General features: G+C 38.1%; 1 protein-coding gene across 5 annotated transcripts in view; it reads left to right on the plus strand.

Moving 5' to 3' along the window:
- FER (FER tyrosine kinase) overlaps positions 1 to 23,616 on the plus strand; it is a 154,299-nt gene that overhangs the window by 25,315 nt on the left and 105,368 nt on the right. For 2 of the 5 annotated variants that reach the window (XM_065744229.1, XM_065744230.1), the window contains exons 5-9: positions 2,201 to 2,384; positions 4,265 to 4,402; positions 5,266 to 5,385; positions 14,596 to 14,718; positions 18,617 to 18,806. In XM_065744229.1, the coding sequence (XP_065600301.1) occupies positions 2,201 to 2,384; positions 4,265 to 4,402; positions 5,266 to 5,385; positions 14,596 to 14,718; positions 18,617 to 18,806 (755 nt within the window). Of the gene's footprint in view, positions 1 to 2,200; positions 2,385 to 4,264; positions 4,403 to 5,265; positions 5,386 to 14,595; positions 14,719 to 18,616; positions 18,807 to 20,887; positions 21,017 to 21,562; positions 21,693 to 21,817; positions 22,058 to 23,616 lie in introns of those variants that run through there. The other 3 variants (XM_065744231.1, XR_010622654.1, XM_065744232.1) reach the window with 3 other exon arrangements.

A 23,616-nucleotide genomic window follows, 5' to 3' on the forward strand; every position in this document is an offset into this window, starting at 1 on the left:
GTTGTTCTCAATGAACACAAACGGAAAGTACTAATATTTTCTTCTTCCCTACAAGCTTTCTTTATGTAACTGTCATGTAGACTTTCTGATGATCTTGCTTACTCCTATGTATTTGAAATAAGATTATTACCAGTTTTGTTACTGGTTTACCAGTTTGTCTCTCAACTTTTTAGACATACTTTAGCGTGTTTCTGTATTTTACTAGTATACGCAATCCAGTCTTTTGTGTATTCGTTTGACAAAAATGTCAGATTTTCAAGATATACATTAAGGTTTTTATCTGCTATGTCTTTCTTTTATCTCGTGTTATCCTTTCATGATGGTGACAAGGGCAATGCATGATCAGGTTGGAAATATTCTAGTAGAGGTACAAATCGGTCTTCATAAAGCTGCTTGGAGAATGGTTATTAAGAGGGTCCTGTCAGAATAATGTATCCTGTGGGATACTGCAGGATACATGTTGGGATTCCATGAGGGTTGTTTCAGTGTTTCATCACTTTGATCTAGAGTTTGATTATTAAATTTATAGGTATCAGTATACCTTACAGGGATTTAAAGTGCATTGGAGGACAGATATAGTTTCACAAAATGATTAGTGGTGTTTATTTATTTATTTGCTTGCTGGATTGCAAGATCAGAGGCCAAAACAAAAGTAATCAGTATTGACGTGTGTATGGGAACCCTTTGTTCACTGCCTGAACCAGTGATTGAGCACTCAGTGAATGGGAGTGGCCAGCCCTGTGTGCACCAGTGCAAGCAATTCACCTGTTTGAGTGGAAGGGTTGGACCTGGCACCTAACCTCGTTTTGGAGCTGGTAGCCAAAAGGAGGCACATCTACTTGGAGATCTCCTCCTCTTGAGAGTTTCCAGTGAGCCCTGATGTGTGGATAAGGGTGTGCTATTCCTTTATTACTGAGTTGTGACCATTGCCTTTCTTGGGTATTCTGAATCTGATTAAAAGCAACTGTATCAACTACCTTCTATCTATGTTTCTATGGTGTTCAAAAGAAGCACTTTTTTTTTACCTATGGGTTTAATTTCCCCCTTGGCTTTTGAAGTTGAACTTTACCTGAGGTTACTCTTGTGTAAAGTTGTGAGCCATTCATCACAAAAGAAAAATAGGATTTACAAGGGAAGGCTATAGCTTAATTAGCGTAAAAATTAGAAGATTGGGTAGAAGAGGAAAGTATATAATCTTCTGCTACATAGAAAATTAATTACAGATGGCTGTAGAATCTATTTTTCATGCCTGTGACATGTAGGTGAAATAAGCAACAGTTAAATTTTATAAATTTGTATTATAGAGTGAAGGAATGAGATGACAGGACGATGTTTTTCGCTAGCGCAGTACTAGACCTGGATTGTACTGGGGAGTTGCATCGTTGTCATTGGAGATCTTAGGGAGACATATGTCACATGGCTGTGTAATTACTGTGGCAAAGAGTAGAGTAGATGACCTCTTGAAGTACCTTGTAGCTCTCTGATTCAGCACTGAACTGATCTAATAGAGATAAGATTGCAGTGCTGACCTCCTATACTGTTGATCAGTATACTGTCAGTGATAAGGAGGTGTTAAGTTGTAGTAAAGATGAGAGTTTTGTACAGGAGTAACAGTGCTGGAGTTCAGCTACTGATAATGAGATTGCTTCAGTGCTTGCTTGGGATGATATGTAGTGTTTTCTTAAAATAAATGACAGCATCTGTGTGAATCGCAAGTCTCAGCTGGTAAGACTCCTATTGTTTTCCTCATTTAAAATGTTTATTCACTTTGAGGCAAATGAAATGTTAGCATTTCAGTAGTTGTATGTGTAACTTTTTTAGTCTTTATTCTTAATAGTTTTATTGTTTCTATGCCAGTGTTAACAGTGGCTTTCATGTACTTTCTAGATAAAGGATTCTGGTCAAAGCAGAAGTGGTTTTGGTTATTTTTTTCTTACCTAGAATAAGAAAGCCAAGAGTCTTGATCAATCTTTAGAATGGTAATATACTTCTTCAGAGAAATGACTTCGAAAAGGTGTATTTCCAAATAGTAATGAAAGCATTTATTGTCAAATACCTTGGAATGGTATTTATGTGGTATAATAATAAAGTGTAAACCCGTTATGAATCAATTAGATATCAATTAAATTTATGCCATCCACAAATCTGTGTACTTTTAATTTACCTTGTCCTTTTTTGTTGTGTTTCTGTTTTCCCTTAGGAAAAGAGACGGAGAAAGCCAAAGATCGGTGTGATAAAGCCACTATGAAGCTTCATATATTGCATAATCAGTATGTATTGGCACTGAAAGGAGCACAGTTGTATCAACACCAATATTATGACACTACGCTTCCTCTCTTACTTGATTCGCTACAGAAAATGCAAGAAGAAATGATTAAAGCCCTGTAAGATATTTTCTTGCATATTTTAACTTGCAAATGTGTGTAGTATTCTAATGTACAGCATTATTAGAAATTAGTGAACTGCAGTCAGTTATTTGTATATGGGTACTGAAAAAAAGCTGTTTTAAATTTCCAGTTGACAATAATTGTGCATTAATAAGTCTGTTCAAATACAGACAGTAGTTTTGAGGGGTTACTTATACATTTTGGCAAGACACTGTCTTAACTTTTCAATTTAACAGATTAATTACAGTGTTTACAGTTTATCCTCTCCTTCATCTAGAATAACAGAAGTTTGTTGCCTCTCTAGTAGTCCTATTTTCATGAGATTTTGCCACTAAAGACTTCGGTTTAAACTGTCCAGCCATCTTGGCTGTCATTTTGGAGGCAGACCAGACAGATGCGTGGTTAGTCAAATGTGCAGGCATATAACAGGATCATGTAAACCTAATCTTACTGTGAGGAATCCAGCCGTAAATATAGAAGTACCTTTTCCCTGTAAGGTCATTCTTGACATTCCTACAGAAGATGTGCAAATTGATTATCTTAGAGAGCAGGTGTCAAGACCTTTATTCTGGTCTGTGGTTGCCATGCTGCTTCTGTTTCTTTCCTGAAGAACATGAGTTGGTTTTGTAAGTCACTAACATGCAGAATAGTTACATGTTTCTGTTGGTATTGTTCAGTTAGATATGAAGCTCTGTAACTTATTTTTTTGCTTTTACGGAAATATGTTATATGACTTCAGCAAATAGGAAATGAGGGAGAATTAAACAGCTAGTTTGATTTTTATGTGGGTATATAGTAATTGCCATTGATTCCCTTTCTCTTAGAATTGCTGTACCTGATAATGGCCTATCGTTTGTTGCACTCTTTAAACTGTCTTCTGAAACCTTTTCATATTCACAGGCAAGGCAAGATTTAATGACTTATCTTGTCTCTTTTCTCCTTACAAAAACTACTGGAAAAATCCAAGCAAATAACATTTTTTGCTGAGTAAACATATTTAAAGAACATACCCATGAAAAATGTATTTTTACCTCTTTCTCTGCATTTTCCACTTGGCTGGTCAAAATTGTCAGTATTTTAAAAATCTTGCTGCTCTTCGACATCTGGCAAGCCAGCAAGTTTGTCCAAAAAAAAAAAAAAAAGGAGGTTTCTTTTATGGAAAGCTGAAAGTTAAAGAGAACAGGAGAGTATTCTGAGATCTCACTTGATGCTCTTAAAATCTGTGGTAAAATATTACCTGTTCTTTTACCACTTCTTAATCACTTCATTTTCCCTGCTTCTGGAACTGGCTAATAGGCTGAATGGCTTCTACTTTCTTGTGTGAAATTTCTTCTTTGATGTTTTTTCCTCTTGTAGTAAACATGCTAAAGTGAAGTTTGTTTGATTTTGTGTAAATAACTATTTCATGAAATAACTATATGATAAAGGATAGATAATGATGAAGAAAACAATTTTTGAAGGAAATTCTTATTCTTTAGCTCATTTGCGTTTGTGTCAGAATGTATTTTGTTGCTCAGGAGTATGTGAGATGCGTTATTGTAGATAAAGACAAGCATGATGACTCTTCTGGTTGTGAAAGTGTCATCAACAAGATGTGTATGTTCCTGTTCCTTATAATCTCTTAGTTTAGCTTTAGTTTGTCTACTCTGTACTCTGAAATCAGTGCAAGGATCGTGGTATTAGAGACTTCCCCACTCAAGGCCAATTGATAAAGAAAAGGCCACAAATACTGTGTTATTTCTCTGAGTAATAAACATTTTTCCTCTTCTAGCCAGTAGCAACAAGAATTTTTAGAAACAGTAAACTGAAAGTTTGAGGCATCTCCGATACTATCTATGCCTCCAGTACCATGTTATACACTATTTTTTCCTCTCTAGAAAAGGAATCTTGGATGAGTATAGCCAGATCACCAGTCTTGTTACAGAAGAGATTGTGAATGTCCACAAAGAGATCCAGACTTCGGTTGAACAGATAGACCCAAATTCTGAGTATAATGACTTCATAGATACTCACAGGTACACATTCTCATCTTGATGTGCATGTTTGTATTCTATTTTGAGTAAGTCTTGCATTAATTACAGTACTGCTTAAGTTATCAGACTTTAATTTGTTTTATAAGTAATGAGGTGAGAAAAAAACTTTATCTTAACTCGAAAAGTTGTTCTACTTGCATGTACAAAAGACTGCTAGATGTCTGTTTAACCATCTACCTTCTTTGGTTGTAGGAAAGCAAAATCCATGTTGATTTTATTGCATGTTACAAGTCATGTAGTCTGCTGTCAGTACCCAAGCTATATGAAGGTCCAGCTGCAGTGCAGTCTAACTTGCTGTGTATTTGCAGTTTGCATCCATTGCAGTGCTATGTTTATATGCTTTTATTTCACTGTCCACATAGTGGGTGAAGTGAATGTTAGGCATTTCAGTGTATATTGCAATTATTGCAGAGTGAGCAGTGTCTGAAACAAGGTAGCATGCAGATAATGCAGTAAAGTCTTGTATTTTAAAATAAGACGTATATGCTATTTATTGGACTGTAACTCTATATTGCTACGTATGGAAATAGTTCTAAGACCCCTTATTGTGTACTTTATTGTTAATATATGTGAATTGGCAATTGTTAAGTTCATAGCAGACTCAGTTCCCTGTGCATACTCAGGATTTCTCAGTTGTATCCTGAGAAACCTTGGTTATCTTATGAATTTAATTTGAAAAATTGTATTTTAAGAATATCTGAGCATAAAATAAGACTTGTTCTTTATTCAAATGAAAAAGTTGTATGTGGTTGCTACTTTTCTATTATTTCATACGTAATTTTAACTATATTCTATTTTTAACTATATTCTGATGTTATAAATACAATGTTTATTTAATGAATTAGATCTTCAGAAGTTGTTGAACAAGAAATAGAGTTTGATATATCTTTATTAGAAGAAAATGAAAACCTTCAAGCTAATGAGATCATGTGGAACAATCTAACAGCAGAAAGTTTACAAGTCATGTAAGTTTTCCTTTTCAAAAATCTCACCCTTTGGAAATGATGTCATAGGTTATATTAAATGCTAATTGAATTAATTGCATTGCTGTGTTCTCATTCTTAAGGTCTGCTTTTTCAAATCAATATTTTTAAGCTGTAAACTCTTACTGATTTCTGTTCTTATTGTTCCTTTACACAACATACCCAGGCTCTCTGAAAACTTGCTGGCACTTTCAATATATTTTCCCTTCCTCTGCAATTAATTTATACAGTGCCGTAAATCCATCATTAATCCTCCTTAGATGATTGTTAACCTTCCCAAAACTGTTTCCACACTTAGTACTCTAGGGAAAAAGTACTGAAATCCATTGATGAAGCACTGAGTACAGTGATGTTACCAGTGACTTAAATGACCATCTAGAGAAATTTCACAGATGTATTATTTTGCTTGTTTTGTGTTTTCTTTAGTTTTCTAAAGGAAATACATTATTAGAATTTAAAATATATTAACTTATTAAACAGGTATACCTTTTTATTATTTTTCATGGGAACTTTGGTTAAGGTGATAAAATGTATATTTACATATTTTGTTTATTGCAAGTTATATCTTTTCATTAAATTACTAGCTTTACCTTTAATCAATTACTACAAACATGCAATTCTTCTGCTGAGGTTTTTCTTCTTAGTATGTTCTCATTGTGTTCTCAACCTCTTTGAGGTTTGCCATTAAATATTCCAGTGTAGTTGCTTTGCAGATTAATTGTATGCTTATGTATTTTTGTATGATTTCTTACAGCAATTTAAAATGGTAAAGTGAGAATAATGTTCGGTTTGTGATTCTTTGGTGTATATACTGTATTTCAGTCAATGTTTGACATGTTTGTGTGCTATAGAAAGTGTAAGTGGTCCAAGTTCATAGGTTCATAGGTTCATAAGGTTGGAAAGGACCTACAAGATCATCTAGTCCAACCATCCTCCTATCACTATCCCTACCCAACTACTAAATCAAATCGCTTAGCACCTCATCTAAACGCTTCTTGAACAGCGCTAGGGATGGTGCCTCAACCACCTCCCTAGGCAGGCCATTCCAGTGCCTGACCACTCTTTCAGAGAAAAAATGTTTCCTCAAATCTAATCTAAATCTTCCCCGGTGCAACTTGTGGCCATTCCCTCTCGTCCTGTCCTTATTTATCAGGGAGAAGAGGCCCACCCCCTCCTCACCACAACCCCCCTTCAGGAAGTGGTAGAGTGCAATAAGGTCTCCTCTGAGCCTCCTCTTCTCCAGACTAAACAATCCCAGCTCCCTCAGCCGCTCCTCATAAGACTTGTGCTCCAGACCCCTCACCAGTTTTGTTGCCCTTCTCTGAACACGCTCCAGGGCCTCAATGTCCTTCTTGTAGTGAGGGGCCCAAAACTGAACACAGTACTCGAGGTGCGGCCGCACCAGAGCTGAGTACAGGGGGATGATCACCTCCCTGCTCCTGCTGGCTACACTATTTCTAATACAGGCCAGGATGCCGTTGGCCTTCTTGGCCACCTGGGCACACTGCCGGCTCATGTTAAGCCGAGCATCAACCAACACCCCCAGGTCCTTTTCCTCTCTACATTCTTCAAGCCATTCTGCCCCAAGCCTATAGCATTGCATGGGGTTATTGTGGCCAAAGTGCAGGACCCGGAAGTAAGATTGGAGTTAGTTTTCTGTTTTTTTTTTTTTTTTAACTTGTCTACTTAATCAAATTATTTCTTATAGGTTATTCTGCAAACCAGAGTTACAGGGAATCCTCATAGCAGTGAGAATTCTGAACAAACACATTACAGTTTGTCTTCTATAGATTCTAATTCTAATTCTAGTTCTTCTTCACTGTGACACATTCTCTGGATTTTGTTCATTTCTTTTCAAGGTCATTAATTATCATATCTTTTCATAAATTTATTCTTAAATGGATACTGAAATAAGCTTTCAAATGTAAATTTCTTTGTTAAACTCCTCCTTCTTTGTACTGAAGGAGCTTAATATTTCATGTGAAATAATTCTGTGGTAGTTAAAACCCCTTCCTTCTTTAAGCATGGTTCTAACATATTCTGCCTCATTACTAAACTGAGATTATCCCTGGATAAACTGTTTAAACATTGTACATCTAATCAACTTTAGCTCAGTAACAGGATGAACACACTTACTAAATCTGTCTTTTTAATCCATCTTTTTTCTAAGATTATATATTCAATAATTAAAAAAAATAATATCTTTTTGCTTTTATGAATAAAATGTTAGGATTAGTAAGTGAAAGATCTGAAAGACTACTTTTCTTGTAAAAAATATTCTGTCAAAATGTGTACTTATGTTTGTAAATACATACCTACATATTTCTCTAGTTAAGCACATTTTTTGATACAACCTTCAGTCAGTGTTAATACTGATTCTTATTAATTAATTCTAGTTAATACTGATTTCAGATTCTTTCGTTGCTTTTGAAATCGAAGTTTTGTAGTATGATAATATTTTTTAATAGGAATCAAGTCTTTAAACTTTTCCTTGTTCAAGGTGTATAAACTGTAAGAGAAAATGAGGGGTTTTTTTAGTCAGAAAAGTTTAGGTGTATTATTGTCATGCAGGAGATTGGCTTAACCAGCTCTCTTAATACTGAGCAACAGGGAAAGCTATGGAGGAGTATAGTAACAGGATGATCGTTCTGTTATCCCTCAGCCTATCATATTTTTTATCTAGGAAATGTTTTGAGTCTGAAGTATTATTTGTAGTAGTATTAGATATACTTTTTTTCTGTGATTTTTGTCCAGTCAGTTTTAATTATGTCAATTATATATATTGTTTACAGAATTTCTGATTAAGGGATTCTGGCATTTGACTTCATATCTTGTAACCATTTAGTTTCGTTTTGACTCTTAAGAGCCTACTTTGGGAGAAAATAGGAACCATCTATTCTTTCAGGATAATCTAAACTTGTCATAATCCTACTCTTATCTTTTTAGCTGTAATTTCCTGTTTCACAAAACTTACTCGTACCTTTTATGAAGTTTTTAATTTATCTTTAAGCATTTTCCAGGTTACTTTATGGTTTTTGAGATTACTAACTGGAACTATGCAGATAATTCAGATTCATAGTTTAGAAAGAGGCATAATGTAGTTGTCCATGTTTTTGCTCTGCTTTATTTTTAACAAATCCAAGATAATTATTCCATTTAATTTCCTGGCTGGAGCAGAGTATATTCCCAGTGTTTTCAAAGTCATCTTCTGTAATTCTAAGGTGTAACTTCTGAATAGTTCTGGTTGGCTTAGAGCTATTTACTGCATAAGGAAAATTATGGATTGTTTTTTCCGCTCTGTGTATTTTTATTTCAGTATGCATTGAAATTAATCTACATGATGATCCAGTTGTAACATAATCTGGAGTATCAGGATTTTTCTGGATCTTATGGTGTTCACATTCAGATACCATTGTATCAGCATTCTTTGTCCCTTTTTTTATTGCTCTTTTGTTTGGATTGTTGTGAACATGCTAAGCAGTGTGTACACAGACTACATTTATTTTCTGCACTTTGAGGAGATTCAAAGATGTGTATTGATCCAAATTCAGTAATCTTGCTTATCTCAGTTGTTTGTTGAGTGAAAATGACAGTTATAAATGCATTACTTACTGGAGAATTTAATAAAATGCGTGTTTGAAATACACTTAAGAATAAGTGATGATTAAAACTGGTTCAATTTTATATTTTTAGTAAGTTTAACTAAAGTTTTGACAGGGAAGTAGATCCTCCTGGAACCTATGCTAAGGCACATGGAAGAAGGGAGATGATATGGGAAAACCAGCATGGTTTCACCAAGGGCAAATCCTACTTCACCATCCTAGTGGTCTTTTAAGATGATGCCACTGCTTAGACAATGGATGAGCGAAGTCACTGATGTTGTCTATCTTGACTTCAGTAAGGCCTTTGACATGGTTCCCCACAACATCCTTATCTCCAAATTAGAAATATATGAATTTGATGATTGGACTGATCAGTGGGTGAAGAACTGGCTGCAGGATTATGTTCAGAGAGTGTAGTGTAGTTCAGTGGTCAATGGGTCAATGTACTGATGGAGATTGGTGATGAGTGGTGCCCCCAGGGTCAGTGCTGGGGCCCATACTCTTTAATATCTTCATTAGTGACACTGACAAGTCAAGTGGTCAAGTGCAAGCTCAGCAAATTTGCTGGTACTCCAAGCTGTGGGGTGTTATTGACACCCCCAGGGGACAAGATGCCATGCAGAGGGATATAGACCGGCTTTAGCACTGAGCCTAGGAGAACCTCATGAGGTTCAACATATCCAAGTGCAGGATCTTGCAGCTGGGTCAAGGCAGCATCCACTATTAATAAATATAAACTGGGGAACCAAAAGATTAGACTGCAGACCAGCCAAAAAGGATACTGGTGGATGGGAAGCTGGACATAAGGCAGCAGTGTGCCCTTGCAGCCCAGGAAGCCAAGCGTATCCTGGGCTGCATCAAAAGAAGCATGTCCAGCAGGTCAAGGGAGGTGATCCTACCCTTCTACTCAATGCTACTGAGACCTCACCTGGAGTACTGCATCCCAGTGTGCAGTCGTCAATACAGGAGAGATCTGTTGGAGCGTGTCCAGAGGAGAACCTCAATTAAGGAAGAAGTCTTTACAGTGAGGGTGGTGAGGCACTGGAACAGGTTGCCTAGAGATTTGTTGGAATGCCAGTCCCTGAAGGCATTCAAGGTGAGGGTAGATCAGTCTCTGGGCAACCAGATCTAGCTGTTGATGTTCCTGTTCATTGCAGCAGAGTTGGACTAGATGACCTTTAAAGGTTCCTTCTAACACTAAAGATTCCGGGATTCTAGGTGGAAGTTGATGTTCTCTATCTCATCTTTCTAAGTAGTGTGGGAGATGTGGTGTCTCCTAATACATGTTGATAACTGTCTCAAACTGGCATTGGGAAATTCCAGAAAGCATGACAAAAAAGTTTATGCTTGACAGGTAGTAAAAAGTATCTCAGAAATTTTGAAAAGAGCTACACTGATCTTCTGTTTCAGTCTCACGCTATCATATAAGATATTTTTGAAATTTTAAAGCATTTCAATGTGTTGATTCTGCATGTATGCAGTCATACATTCCAGTGATGAACAATCTCATTAGTTTGGTTTTAACTTACTGAATACTTAAACTGTACTGTGTCTGTATTTGGTATATACTGAAGCTCATTCTTCTCTGCCGAAACTTTTTAATGTAGTTTTTGGGCGATCTGTACCAGTGATCTTAAAACTCAAGATCATCAGTCAGATTCATATTGTTTCAGCACATGCTGAATGTGTATTTAAGATGTCATCCTCTGTTGGTAAAGGATGCAATATACTGATCTTACTTGCAAATTTGTAGATGTAACATCTGTTTCCTTTACATTAATTGTTAAGCCAAATGTAGTGTTGATTAAAATACTGATCAGAAAGCTGAAAAAAACACTATTTTCGTTCAGAGAATTGGTAATTAGTTTTTAAGCAGGATATTAAAATTTGTTGATATTAAATGATTGCCAGTGTAAGAATTGTCATTTCTGAGAAGATCAGTGTACAGATTTTGATAATCTAATAATAGTAAAACTGTTCATTAGAAAAGGGGTTATTAATGTTTCAACTGTTGCTTTTTTCTCAAAATAAGCATGTGCAGATGCTTGTTCATTTGGGAAGTAAGTTATTATCATTCACTATATGGCTTTTTTATAGTCATTTAAGTCTGTCAGGGTCTAGGGCTGTCTGAATAATGAATGCTTCATCAGCACTGTGTAAAATACAGTGGGAGAGGAGATAACTAATTCAATATTAAGATCAAACTATTTATTTTGCTATAAGTGACAAACTGGATGTACGTTCTGGAGTCTCCGTAAAGTACTCTGTTGTCCTCTGCCACTCACTATTCTGGGAGGGTTTAGGGCAATGTATTTTTGTAGCAGTAAGTATTGTATGTATTTTGCTTTCGTTCCACTCTTGACACGTGTGCACGTGCATGCCTCTCTGAAAGTAATGCCTCCTATGTTACTATATTGGCCCATGACATCAGAAGTGGATGGTGGTGGTATGGCAGTAGGGGTCGAACCTTTCGCCCCACAGTGTTTCATTGTTTTTTGTTGCTGTGCAAGAGCTGGCAGGAGAGGGGCAGTGACAAAATGACTTCTAACATGGAATTGTGTATGTAGCAAAGATGTGTCACTGAATTTCTCCATATGGAATAAATGGCACCCATGACATTCATAAGTGCTTGCTGAAGATTTATAGAGACCAAACAGTGGGTATTAGCACAGTGAGGTGGTGATATTTCAGCAGTGATGACACAGACAGGTGTCTGTGCATGGATGTCACACCATGAAATGCATCTCGATTAGGTCATTTAAACAGGTTGGTAGATTGTATCCAGGAGTCTGGGTACTGAGCTCATATCTTGGTTTCAGTGTGTTGGGAATGATGACAATGGTATTGGAATACCAAAAAATTTCTGTCAGGTGTTTCCCATGAATGCTTACACAGGAACAGAAAGAACACTGTGTGCCTGTTTGTCAGGATGTACTGAGCTGTTCACAGAATCACAGAATGGAAGGGACCTCCAGAGATCATTGAGTCCAACCCCCCTGCCAAAGCAGCTCCCTAGCCCAGGTTGCACAGGTGGGTGTCCAGGTGGGTCTGGAACATCTCCAGAGGAGACTCCACCTGTGTGCAGCCTGTGCCAGTGCTCTGTAACTGCACTGTGAAGAAGTTCCCAAGCACATTTCTGAATAACTTTGTGTGCTTCGGTTTGTGGCTGTGGCCTCTTGTCCTATTGCCTCACTGTGTGAAAAGAGTCTGGCCTCATCCCTTTGTCTCCCACTCCTTTGATATTTATAGACATGGATCAGATCCAATCTGAGTCTTCTTTTTCCAAGGCTGAACAGACCCAAGTCTCTCAGCCTCTCCTCGTAAGGAAGGTGTTCCACACCCTTTATGGTCTTTGTGTCCCTCTGCTGGACTCTTTCCAGGATCGCCCTGTCTTTTTTGTACCGGGGAGCCCAGAACTGGACACAGTACTCCAGATGAGGCCTCACCAGGGCAGAGTAGTGGGGGAGGATCACCTCCCTCGACCTGCTGGCACTGCTGTTTTTAATGCACCCCAGGATGCCATTGGCCTTCTTGGCCACCAGGGCACACTGCCGGCTCATGGTCATCAACCTGTCATCCACCAGGGGACCCAGGTCCCTCTCCTGGACTATGCACTGCGTATCACAACATTCCGAGCTCTGCCTGTCAGCCAGTTCTCATCTAGCCTCACCGTTCATTCATCTTTTCCACCCTTCTTCAGCTTTGTTATGAGGATGCTGTGGGAGACAGTGTCACATGCTTTGCTGAAATCGAGGTAGACTACATCCACTGCTCTCTCCCCATCCATCCAGCCAATAATGATATCATCGAAGGCCACCAGGTTGGTTGAGTGCAGGTTGCTGACTACTCCTGGTAGCTCTCTTCTCTTCCAATTGCCTGGAGTTGACATCCAGAACAAATTGTTCCATCACCTTTCCAGGGACTGAGGTGAGGCTGGCTAGCCTGTAGTTACCCTGATCCTCCTTCCTGACCTTTATGAGAACCAGAGTGATTTTTTCTATCTTCCAGTCTTCGGGCACCTCTCCCATTCTCCAAGACAACTCAAAGATGATAGAAAGTGGTTCATCAATCTTCTCTGCCTCCTCCCTTAGCACATGTGGGTGTCTTCCCATCCAGGCCCATGGTTTTATATACACTGATGTTGCCAAGGTGCTCTCAGACCATCTTCTTCCTCACCAAATGAAAGTTTTCCATTCCCCTGACTGTTTCACTTACCTCCAGGGTCCAGGATTCCTGAAGGGGAGTCTTTGCAGTGAAGACAGAAGCAGAGAAGGTGTCAAGCATCTCTGCCTTCTTGGCATCTCCTGTTACCAGAACATACTCCACATTTAGTAGGGGACTCACATTTTCCCTAGTCTTTATTTTACTGTTGCCACACTTAAAAAACAAAACAAACAAACAAACAAAAAAAAAACCAAAACAAAAAACCCTTATTATTCTTTATCTCCTTTGCCAGATTCAGTTCAAGTGGGAAACCAGCTGGGCGTTCCTGCTGTTATGAGGCTGACTGTGTCAGTTTCCTGAAACACATCATTGCATTTGCCAGCAGTGTGCCCTTGTGGCCAATGATATTCTGGGATGCATTAATAAGAATGTGATCAGCAGACTGGGGGAGGTGGTCTTCTCCCTCTACTCTGTCCTGGTGAGGCCACATCTGCACTACTGTGTCCAGTATTGAACTCCCCAGTTCAAAAAAGGCAGAGATCTCCTGGAAGGACTTCAGCAAAGGGGCGTCAAAGATGGAAAAAGGGCCTGGAGCATCTCCTGTGCTAGGAAAGGCTGAGAGACCTGGAGCCTGTTCAGAGAGATCTGTTCAGCCTAAAGAAGAGAAGACTGAAAGGGGATCTGATCAGTGTTCATAGATATCTAAAGTGCAGGAGGCAGTTGGATGAGACTAGGCTTCTTTTTTCAGTGGTGTATTGTGACAGGATAAAGGAGCCGTGTAAAAAGCTTGAACATAGGAAGTTCTACACATATACATAGAAGAACTTCATTACAGTGAGCTTCACAGAGCACTGAAGCAGGTTGCCCAGAGAGGTTGTGGAGTGTCCTTCTTTGGAGATATTCAAGACCTATCAGATAGATGCCTGTTGATACAACCTACTTTTGAGAACTTTATTTACCAGGGAGCTTGAACTGGATGATCTCTTGAGGTCCCTTCCAACCCATGCAATACTGTGATTTTGTGATGTGATGAGACTAGTCATGATGTTATGACCACAAGCCAGAATCAAAATAACAATGCATGAAGAGGTGACTTCTAGGGGTTTTTCATTATTTATTATTTATTTTTCATTATTATTTTTATTGAGTTCTGTATATTTACTTAACTTTCTGACTCAAAGCATCTCAGATGTCAGCAATATGTTAGTAAGGCTTTAATCCACAGATCTCATCACAATTTCTAGATAAATTTTTCTTGGTTGAAGAGCCTGTGGGAATAGATCATTCTACAACCTTATAGATGTACATGGCTTAGTATAGATCTGTTTAAAAATTAAAAAAGAATGCTTCTCAGAGAAATAAAAGTTTCCAAATAGGTAAAGTTTTTCTATTCACACCATGGATTTTGGTAATCTATGTCTTACAGGTTAAAAACAGTGATAGAAGATCTCATTCAAACACAGCAAACGCTTTTGAGCAAAGAGGAACTTGTGTTGGAACTAGAAAAAAAAATTGAAGACAATTCTAAGACTTGTGAAAAGAAGTCAGAGTAAGTGGAATAAAGATTTCCAGTTGTAATAATGTGAAGTAAAACTCTGTGATGCAATTCCTATTTCACCAGTGTTGTTCTGCTTTTGTGCTTTTTTGCTTCTTACTCATGAATAACAATAAATTTTCTATTTATAAAATAAATCTTTCTGACTCCAGCTCCTAATTAATTAGAAAAATGAGCAGCTCTATTAATTTAATTTTGTTTTCATATTGATGTGGTATTTCAAGAACTGAACTCTTCTGGGCACTGTGACTTCAGCCTGAGTGAAGAAAAAGAATTCAGATTGTCTCTTTATTTGACAGTTTGTTGTATACATGTGATTTTGTGAAAGGCTTTATCAGTTCTATGGAAGATGTGTAATCTTTCTTATGCAGTAATGTTTAGAACTTGTCAAATTAAGTTCATTCTTCATGGCATTTGATTTTGAATAGTGAATGTAGAACCAATGCCTTGTGGTACTGCTCAGTAAATAATGAAGGTGAAAGTTTAATGGTTTATGTGTCATAAATAAAACGTATTATAATTTATATTTTTAGGGCAGGATCTTTCACTTCCATTTGATACTCATCCCAGTCTAAACTGAAGTTACTGTAACAGATAAGCCTTTATTTCTGTATCAGTGTTTCCCTAGTTCTTTTTGTGATCAGTCATAGTCTTATTAACACTTGATCATGAATACTGATTTACAGTACCAGGAAATTGGAATGCAGTACCTCAGATGATCTTCACTCAATGTAGACACATTCTTAGCTCTGGGAAGGCACTTTATGACTTGGTACTGTCAAATGCTTTTAATTCACATTCAAAACTTAATGTAAGTGTACAGTTCTGACTAGACAAACTTTCTTTCATTGATGAAGGACACATACTCACAATATGTTTTCCAGTTATTCAATTCTTGATCTAACTTCCTTTCTTACAGGCTAAACAGTTTGAACTGGATGAATTTTATGCTGCTTTTCCATAGGAATGTTTCTTCATTGTTTTCCTATCTGTTACATCTCTCTGAAAGTAGTTCAGATTATCCCTCTTTCCTGCTGTATGCAGATTTCTTTGAATAATCTGTAGCAGATGCTTGTGTTGTTGAGAAGATGATTTCCATCCAAACTGCACCTGTCTTGAGGCTATGTTATTGTTGAGCCTCAGGTCTCCCCACTTGTTTATGACTCAGTTTCAGCACTGCCAGTCCGAGCAATTTATTGACTTCACTGTGGCAGTCTGCACTAGGTATTGTTTCTCTGTGTCTAACTGACTTTCACTGTGAATTGATTTTTACACTTATTGCACTTTCCAGTAAGACAGATGTTGAAGTGCATCTCTACACCTTACTTTGTGTTACTTTTCAACATTAAACTATGCTAGTACTATTATCCTGGCACTAATTTCTGTTTTTGCCTTCAAATGAGAAAATCTCCTGCAACGTAAATAGTGCTTCCATTACATATACATGAGTGTTCAGCATACCATCAGCCCTCCTGACATGGTAGCATATTGGGTATTTGGGCTTTGATTCAGTTTACCTTTTTACTACTTCCCACTTGTTCCCCTCTTTCTGTCTTGCAAGGATTCACTCTTAAAAGCCACAAGCAGTGAGTTTTATAGATAGTAATTCCTCATGTATAGAAGGGATGATCAGTATGCTGTGATGGATTTGGGCAAGCTGTCACATGTCAGTCCTGGTGTACATTATGCCACAGTTGAGGAGAGAATAGCTACTGAGTTCAACATGTAGGATGTGTCTTATCTATGGTTCATGATGAGGTGTAACCATTCAGCATTTGGAATGCTGTCATTTTAGGTGATAATGTGGATTCACCAAGGTCCTTCTGATGGTGGAAAGTCATCGTTTTTGTGGGCAGGTGTTTGGTTTTTATTTTCCATCATCGTGAGGATCAGATGAAGAAAAGTATCTTGAGGAGAGACCGTTTATACCTTTGTGTGATGTTTTTTAGAGTATCTGCTTTCTCACACTGAACTTCTGTTTTGAAGTCTTCCACTTATGTCTTCATATACTGTACTCATGCTTTCCACACAAAAAGATCATTTAACTTCTGTAAGGAGTTTTGTTCTTTGCTAACTTGGGACCATGTTGGGACAAAAAGCCTCATGAAATGAGGCTTTTTGTTTTCTACCACCAGGAACTTGTTTGAGTAACCACCTAACTCAGGATCAGTTTCTGAAGGAATAATCTTGCCATCCATCACTTCTGGCTGTGCATTCAGCATATGCCTACTTTTTTTTTTAGTATCTAGGTGTACAATTTATCACAGAACAACTTCTTCAGTAGACAAGGCTGTGTCCCCTTCTTGTCAGTCACAGCTGAAACCTTGGATATATAGCATTAGCTTTTGAATTTTTTTCAGGACTTCCAGAGGTCTTTTGGGTAGTGTCAACAGAGCTGCTTGTACCTTGTTCGCGAGGACAACAACCAACTTCATTTCTGAAGTAGGAATGACAGAATACTGTGATTTTTCTTGAGTGTCCTTGTTCTTGGTAGACCTCGTCCCTCAACTTCCTTTATCTGCTTTTTGTGAGAATTCTATGCTTCTTTCTAGACCGTGTTTCTGGGCTCAAGTGGAGTGTTCTGAGTGTGTCAGTGTTGTACCATAGGTGCATACCTCACTCTGTTAGGCAGTTTCTGTCCGTGTTTGGTTTTGGTGTTTATTGAGGCTAACGGCCATCTAGGTTCCAGCTGGATGTCCTAGTTGATCTGCTTGTCCTTTGCTAATGTTTGATTGTCAGTTGTAGAGTAGCTGTTGGAAGTGAACACATTTGTTCTTTTACACCTCTATGTGAAGATCTGTTTTATGGTCACCTTCATTTAACTGATCTCCTGCATATTCATTATTAGGAAATCAGTTTTCTATTATTTCCTTGATGTTGTCTCATGCTTCTGAGGCTGAATTTGTACTTGATACTCTCAGTGTAAGGTGTGTGTTTCTCTTTTATTCACAGAGGTTACTTCTGAGAGAACTGAAGGATCGGAGGCTATATTTGTTTATCTTCTATGACAAATGGTTCTCCAGTGGCCTGCAAGAAAGGCAAAAACCTTGATAATTGCAGCACAGGAGACAATACAGTGACAAGTGCAATCTTTTTACATGCAGCTTCAAGGCCACTTGCAGGCTTTTTCTTCCAGATCTGTTTTGTGCACTGTTTTTCTCAGGAAGCATCTAGAACTGATACAGCCATACATGATGCAGCTATTGTTTGAGAAATGAGAATCTGTGGTCTTCTAAGAGGCTTTCTTCGGTAGGGCAATAGTTTGAAGTCTGTCAGTGTAAGAAAGGAGGCATAAAATCTCTTTTAAAAAAAGTATTACTAAACAGACTGAAAGCAAGGAAGTGGACATAAAGCATAACTGTTAACTAAATCTTAATCTTTAATTCTGACTTGGAAGAGAAATAACTGATGACACAGTAGTAGTGACACTACTGTAATGATGTTTTAATAAATCCAAATGAATGGTTGAGGTTAAAAAGGTGCTATGGAGGTCTAGCCTCCGGAGGTTAATCAGAATGTAAGTTTTCACAAACAAAAATGAAAACATGTAGTGGTTGAGGGAAGCTGTTGCTCTGCATTTTGAAAAAGGTTGAAGATAAGAAGTGAAAATGTGAAAATATGCTTGTGTTCTCTTATCTGTTAATGGTGAAATACTGTGTAATAGTGGCATAAGCGAGACCACAAGTAGATTATGGGATATGATTACAGTAGCTGTTGAAAAAAAAGGGCAGTATTCAGAGCAGAATGAAAAAAACTCGAAGGCAAGAAAAAAATTGATTTTTGGCTGAGTTCCATTATTGAAAATGCTTTTTTTTTTTTTAAAGAAAAAGCTTTCATAAGGTAAAGACTATGCCTTAAATTATATGCACTTTAAAGTTAATTTTCTTTTCAGTGTTGTTCTCTTGCTGAGCCAAAAGCAAGCACTGGAAGAACTTAAGCAAACAGTTCAGCAGTTAAGATGCTCTGAGGCAAAATTTGCAGCCCAAAAAGAACTACTGGAACAGAAAGTGCAAGAGAATGATGGGAAAGAACCACCACCTGTAGTGAATTATGAAGAAGATGCCAGATCAGTCACTTCTATGGTAAGCTTTACTGAATTGTGCAGTCTTGCTGTCATATATTATTCCTTATATCAGAGTCTCATGACACATGAATGTATGACTGGAGTGAATAAACTTCTCTTTGTATTTTCAGAAACTAACTAGTTGGAAAAGCAATTAAGATGTGTAGCTCTATTTATTTATTTAATTTTAAGTTGCAGTAATTTACATTACACTGTGTATATCTGCAGACTTTTTTTGGCCTCTTGCATCTCAGAGACTTAGTTTCTCATTGGATTGTTTTATAATTAACAGTGTAAATCTTTAAATAGATTTAATAAACGTGACTATGAGCTATTGGTAATTTCTTTGGCTTTGTTGAAGGAGTATGTTCACAGTTGTAGATGGAAAACTAACAGATAAAAGCTGTTGGAATTACTGCAAACATTGTGTCACTGAGAAATTAATTTTACATACTGTAATTGTTCCTTTTAACTCTTAACATGCTAACACCTGATTATCTGCAGCTTATGTTTAGATGTCCAGATGCTCTTTGTAATGAAAATAAACTTGTGTTAATTTATGAGATCCTGTGTAATTTTGAAAAGTACTTTGCTTCTATTTTGGTACTTTCTTAATTATATGCAGTTTTGTAGAGATAGTAATGATAGAATTGTAGAATGGCTTGCGTTGGAAGGGACCTCAAGGATCATCAAGTTCCAATCCACCTGCCACAGGCAGGACCACCAGTGTTTACGTTTGGTACTAGAACAGGTTGCCCAGGGCTGCATCCAACCTGGTCTTGAACACCTGCAGGGTTGGGGCATCCAACACCTCTTCAGGCAGCCTGTTCAGCACCTCATCACACTCTCTGTGAAGAAATTCTCCCTGACATCTCATCTAAGCCTTCCCTCCTTGAGTTTAAAACCATTAGTTCTTGTCTAGTCATTATCTACCTGAATAAAAAGTTGATTACCCCCTTTTATAATCCACTGGATTATATTAAGTACTGGAAGATGGGGAGGTCTCCCTGCAGCCAGGGAGATGCTTCTCTTATCCAGGCTGGACAAACGCAGCTCCCTCAGCCTTCAGAGGTGAGATGGTCCATCCCTTTGATCATCTTCATCGCTCTTCTCTAGATGCTCTCCAACTGATCCACATCTTTCCTGTACTGGGGTGCCCAGACCTAGATGCATTACTCCAGGTGGGGCCTCCCAAGGGCTGTGGTAGAGAGGGACAGTTACTTATGTGCCCCTGCTGGCCACCCTTTTCTGATGGAGCCCTGGATACTATTGGCATTCTGAGCTGCAAGAATGCACTGTTACTCATGTTCAGTTTTTCACCCACCAGGACCCCCAGGTCTTTCTCTGCAGGCCTACTCTTAAGGAGTTCTCCCAGTCTGTATACGTATCTGGGGTTACTCCGACCCAAGTGAAAAACCTTGCACATTGCTATGTTGAACCTCATTAGGTTCACAAAGGCCCACCTTCCAAGTTTGTTGAGTCCTTCTGGATGACATTCCTTCCTTCTATCATGACTACTGCACCACTCAGTTTGGTGTCATCAGCAAACTTGTTGAGGTTACGCTCAAGCCCATCATCAATGTCATGGAGGTGCTGAAGAGCTTCGTTCCCAGGACAGACTACTGAGGGACACTGCTTGTCACCAGCCTCCACCTGGACATAGTGCCATTCAACACAACTAGCCTAAATCTACCCCTTCCAGTTTAAAACCATTTCCCGTCATCCTGTTGCTACATGCCCTTATAAAAAGTCCCTTCCCAGCTTTCCTGTAGGCTCCCTTCAGATACTGGAAGCTTTCTCTTCTCCAGGCTGAAAAGCCCCAACTCTCACCCTGTCCTCAAAGGGGAGGTGCGCCAGCCCTGTGATTGATTATCTTCATGTCCCACCTCTGGATGTGCTTCAGCTCTCCCATACTGAGGACTCCACATCTGAATGCAGTACTCCAGGTGAGGTCTCAAAAGCAGTGAGGACTGGATCACCTCCCTCGATGTGCTGGCTGCTCTTCTTTTGTTGCAGCCCAGGATACGATTGGTCTTATGGGCTGCAAGTGCTCAATGGTGAATCTTTCATTATTTGACACTCAGAAATCCTTCTCCCCAGGGCTTCTTTCAAGCTATTCTCTGCCCAGCCTATATGTGCTTAGGATTACCACAACCCAAATGCAGGACCTTGCACTTGGCCTTGTTGAACTTCCATGACATTCACCTCTGGATAGCATCTCTCCAGTGTGTCAGTTGTACTTCTCAGCTTGGTGTTGTCTGCGCTGAAGGTATACTTGATCCCACTGTCCATGTTGCCTACAAAGATGTTAAAACACTGGTCGTAGCACTGATCCATGAGGAACACCACTGAACAGTCCTGTTGACAACAGCTCTCTGAGTGTGACTATCCAGCCAATTCCTTATTCTGTGAGTGGTTCATCCATCAAATTCATTTTTCCCCAATTTGGTAACCAGCATGTCTTGTGGGACAGTGTCTAACTGTTTGGACAAGTCCAGGTAGGTGATATCACTTGCTCTTCCTTTATCCACTGATGCTGTAACTCAATCATAGAAGGCCACCACGTTTGTCAGGCATGACTTATCCTTTCAGATATGATGGATGGCAGCTTAGCAACTTCATTCACCAGTTCCTTCAGAACCATCGTGTCCCATGGACTTGTGCACCTTCATGTTCTTTAAATGGTCTCAGACCTGGTCTTAATTTACAATAGGCAAACTTTCCTTCTCCAGGTTCTTACCTTTGCTTTCTGCAACTTGAGCAGTGCAGCTAGAGTGATTGACAGTGAAGTCTGAGGCAGAGAAGTCATTGAGCACCTCAGCTTTCTCTGTATCCCTTCTGCCTGGATTGTAGCTTTCCAAACCTGATCCCTAGCTAGCTGCTCAAACAACCTCCTTGTAGTCCTCCCAGGTAACCCATTCCTGCTTCCACTCCCTATAGACTTTTCTTTTTTGCTTAAGTAAGTTGTGGTGCTCCTTTGTTGATCCACAGAGGCTCCTGGCATTCTTGCCTGCTTTCTTTTTTTCTTAGGATGCACTGTGTCTGGGCTTGGAGGAGATGGTCCTTGAATAGTGACTGGCTTTTTTCAGCCCCTCCACCCTCCAGGGCTTGAGCCAATGTCACTACAAAACAGTTCTCGGAAGAGTCTGAAGTCTGCTGTCCTGAAGTCTGTGTAATTTAAATGTAATTTGCTACTATGTTTGTTTGTGCTTATTTGCTCTTCTTTTGTTTTAAAAGCATTATTCAAAAATTACTCAAAATAATGACTAATTTTTTTGTTTGGCTTATTTTGTGAGTACATCTGTGAAGTATATTTTGATGCTTGTGATTTTTTTTTTAATTTTAAGTTTAAAACTGCAGACTACTTTATGTGAAATATTTATTTGGTGCCACATAAATGCAGCCAGTTTCAAAAGAGAGTAGTTTTCAAATTGTTTTGTTTTTCATCTCTTACAATATGTTGTAGTACTGTGTGACTCTTAAGCGGGAACTCAGTTCTGAAATGCTGTTTGCTGTGATTTTATAGGTAGTATTAGGTTACCTATATTTTGTATTCTAACTTCATTTGTTTACAGTTTTCCTCTACTAACTGAAGGAGATAAATACTATGAAATAGATTGTTATTTCTAGTAATACATAACAAACTGGTGTAGTATCAAAGTTCTTATAGATTATGCCACTATCACAAAAGCTAACTGGAAGCTTGTGCTAGATTATCAGTGTTTAGTCAATGAATGGATCGTATGTTTGTCTTAGTATACATTACTAAGTATAAATAATAAATATATTTATTTATAAATTTAATTATCTATCTATCTATATATATAGTATTTGTCTTAGTATACATAAATTTTTCTTGCTATTTTAAGAGTGTGACAAAAGTCTATCACAATTAAAGCTAAGAAAACAACAAGAATACTCCAGTATTGTCTAATCATCTGATTAGAAATAAAACTGTCAGCAATATTTGCAATGTGAGTATGACACTTAACTGAAATCTGCAGCAGTGTTTTGCATTTTGTGTTAATAACACTTTACACTTAGAATATCAGTATTGACTAGAAAATTGCTACAGAACAGGAAATCTTCAGGAACCGCAAAAGCCTGGCAGTAGATTTAATTGATACAAAATCATAATATGAAATAGTAAGTAATTTTAGTTAGCAAAAATAGTAGAGCCTGTATGCCAGTTCAGTGTATGTGTTCCTGTATCCTTGTGCGTTAGAAAGAATTATTATCACAGTACAGAACAGTATTTTAGAGTATATTTACTTATTTTTTATATGGTTTTATATGGATATGGTTTAGTGGGGAGATACTAGTGGTGGGTGGATGGTTGGACTGGGTGATCTTGGAGGTCTTTTCCAACCATGGTGATTCTGTGATTCTTAGGATTTTGCATTATACTTTAACCAGTGGTAAAACTAAGGCTTAGTATTCAGGCTCTGTAATCTGGAAAAACTTGTCAGCAGGTGGAGCTCAAGCTTTTAAACCAAAAGATTGGTTATGACTGAATAATTATCACTTTTCATCGCTGTTTAAAAAAGTTTCAGTATCTCTGAAAAAGTTAGATGAAGTGTAGAAATGTATGTTCTCATTTCTCTAACATTAAATAATCTGCAGTGGTGCATTGTTCTTTGTTTGTTTTGTTTCCTGTTGTTTTTCCTGATTTTTTTTTAAGTCAGTAAAATATAACAGGGATGTAGAAATACCCTAACACACGTTCTTCAGTAGTATGTCAGCAAATCAGAAAACCTGCACAGTTTTGCTGTACGTGGAGCAGCCATACAGAGTTGCTGCATGTTCTGTGTGTGCTCATTGAAGGAATT

The sequence above is a fragment of the Cyrtonyx montezumae genome, unplaced genomic scaffold (genome assembly GCF_038088225.1).
Source record: "Cyrtonyx montezumae isolate F1298 unplaced genomic scaffold, pur_monq_1.0 scaffold_30, whole genome shotgun sequence".
Classification (NCBI taxonomy): Eukaryota; Metazoa; Chordata; class Aves; order Galliformes; family Odontophoridae; genus Cyrtonyx; species Cyrtonyx montezumae.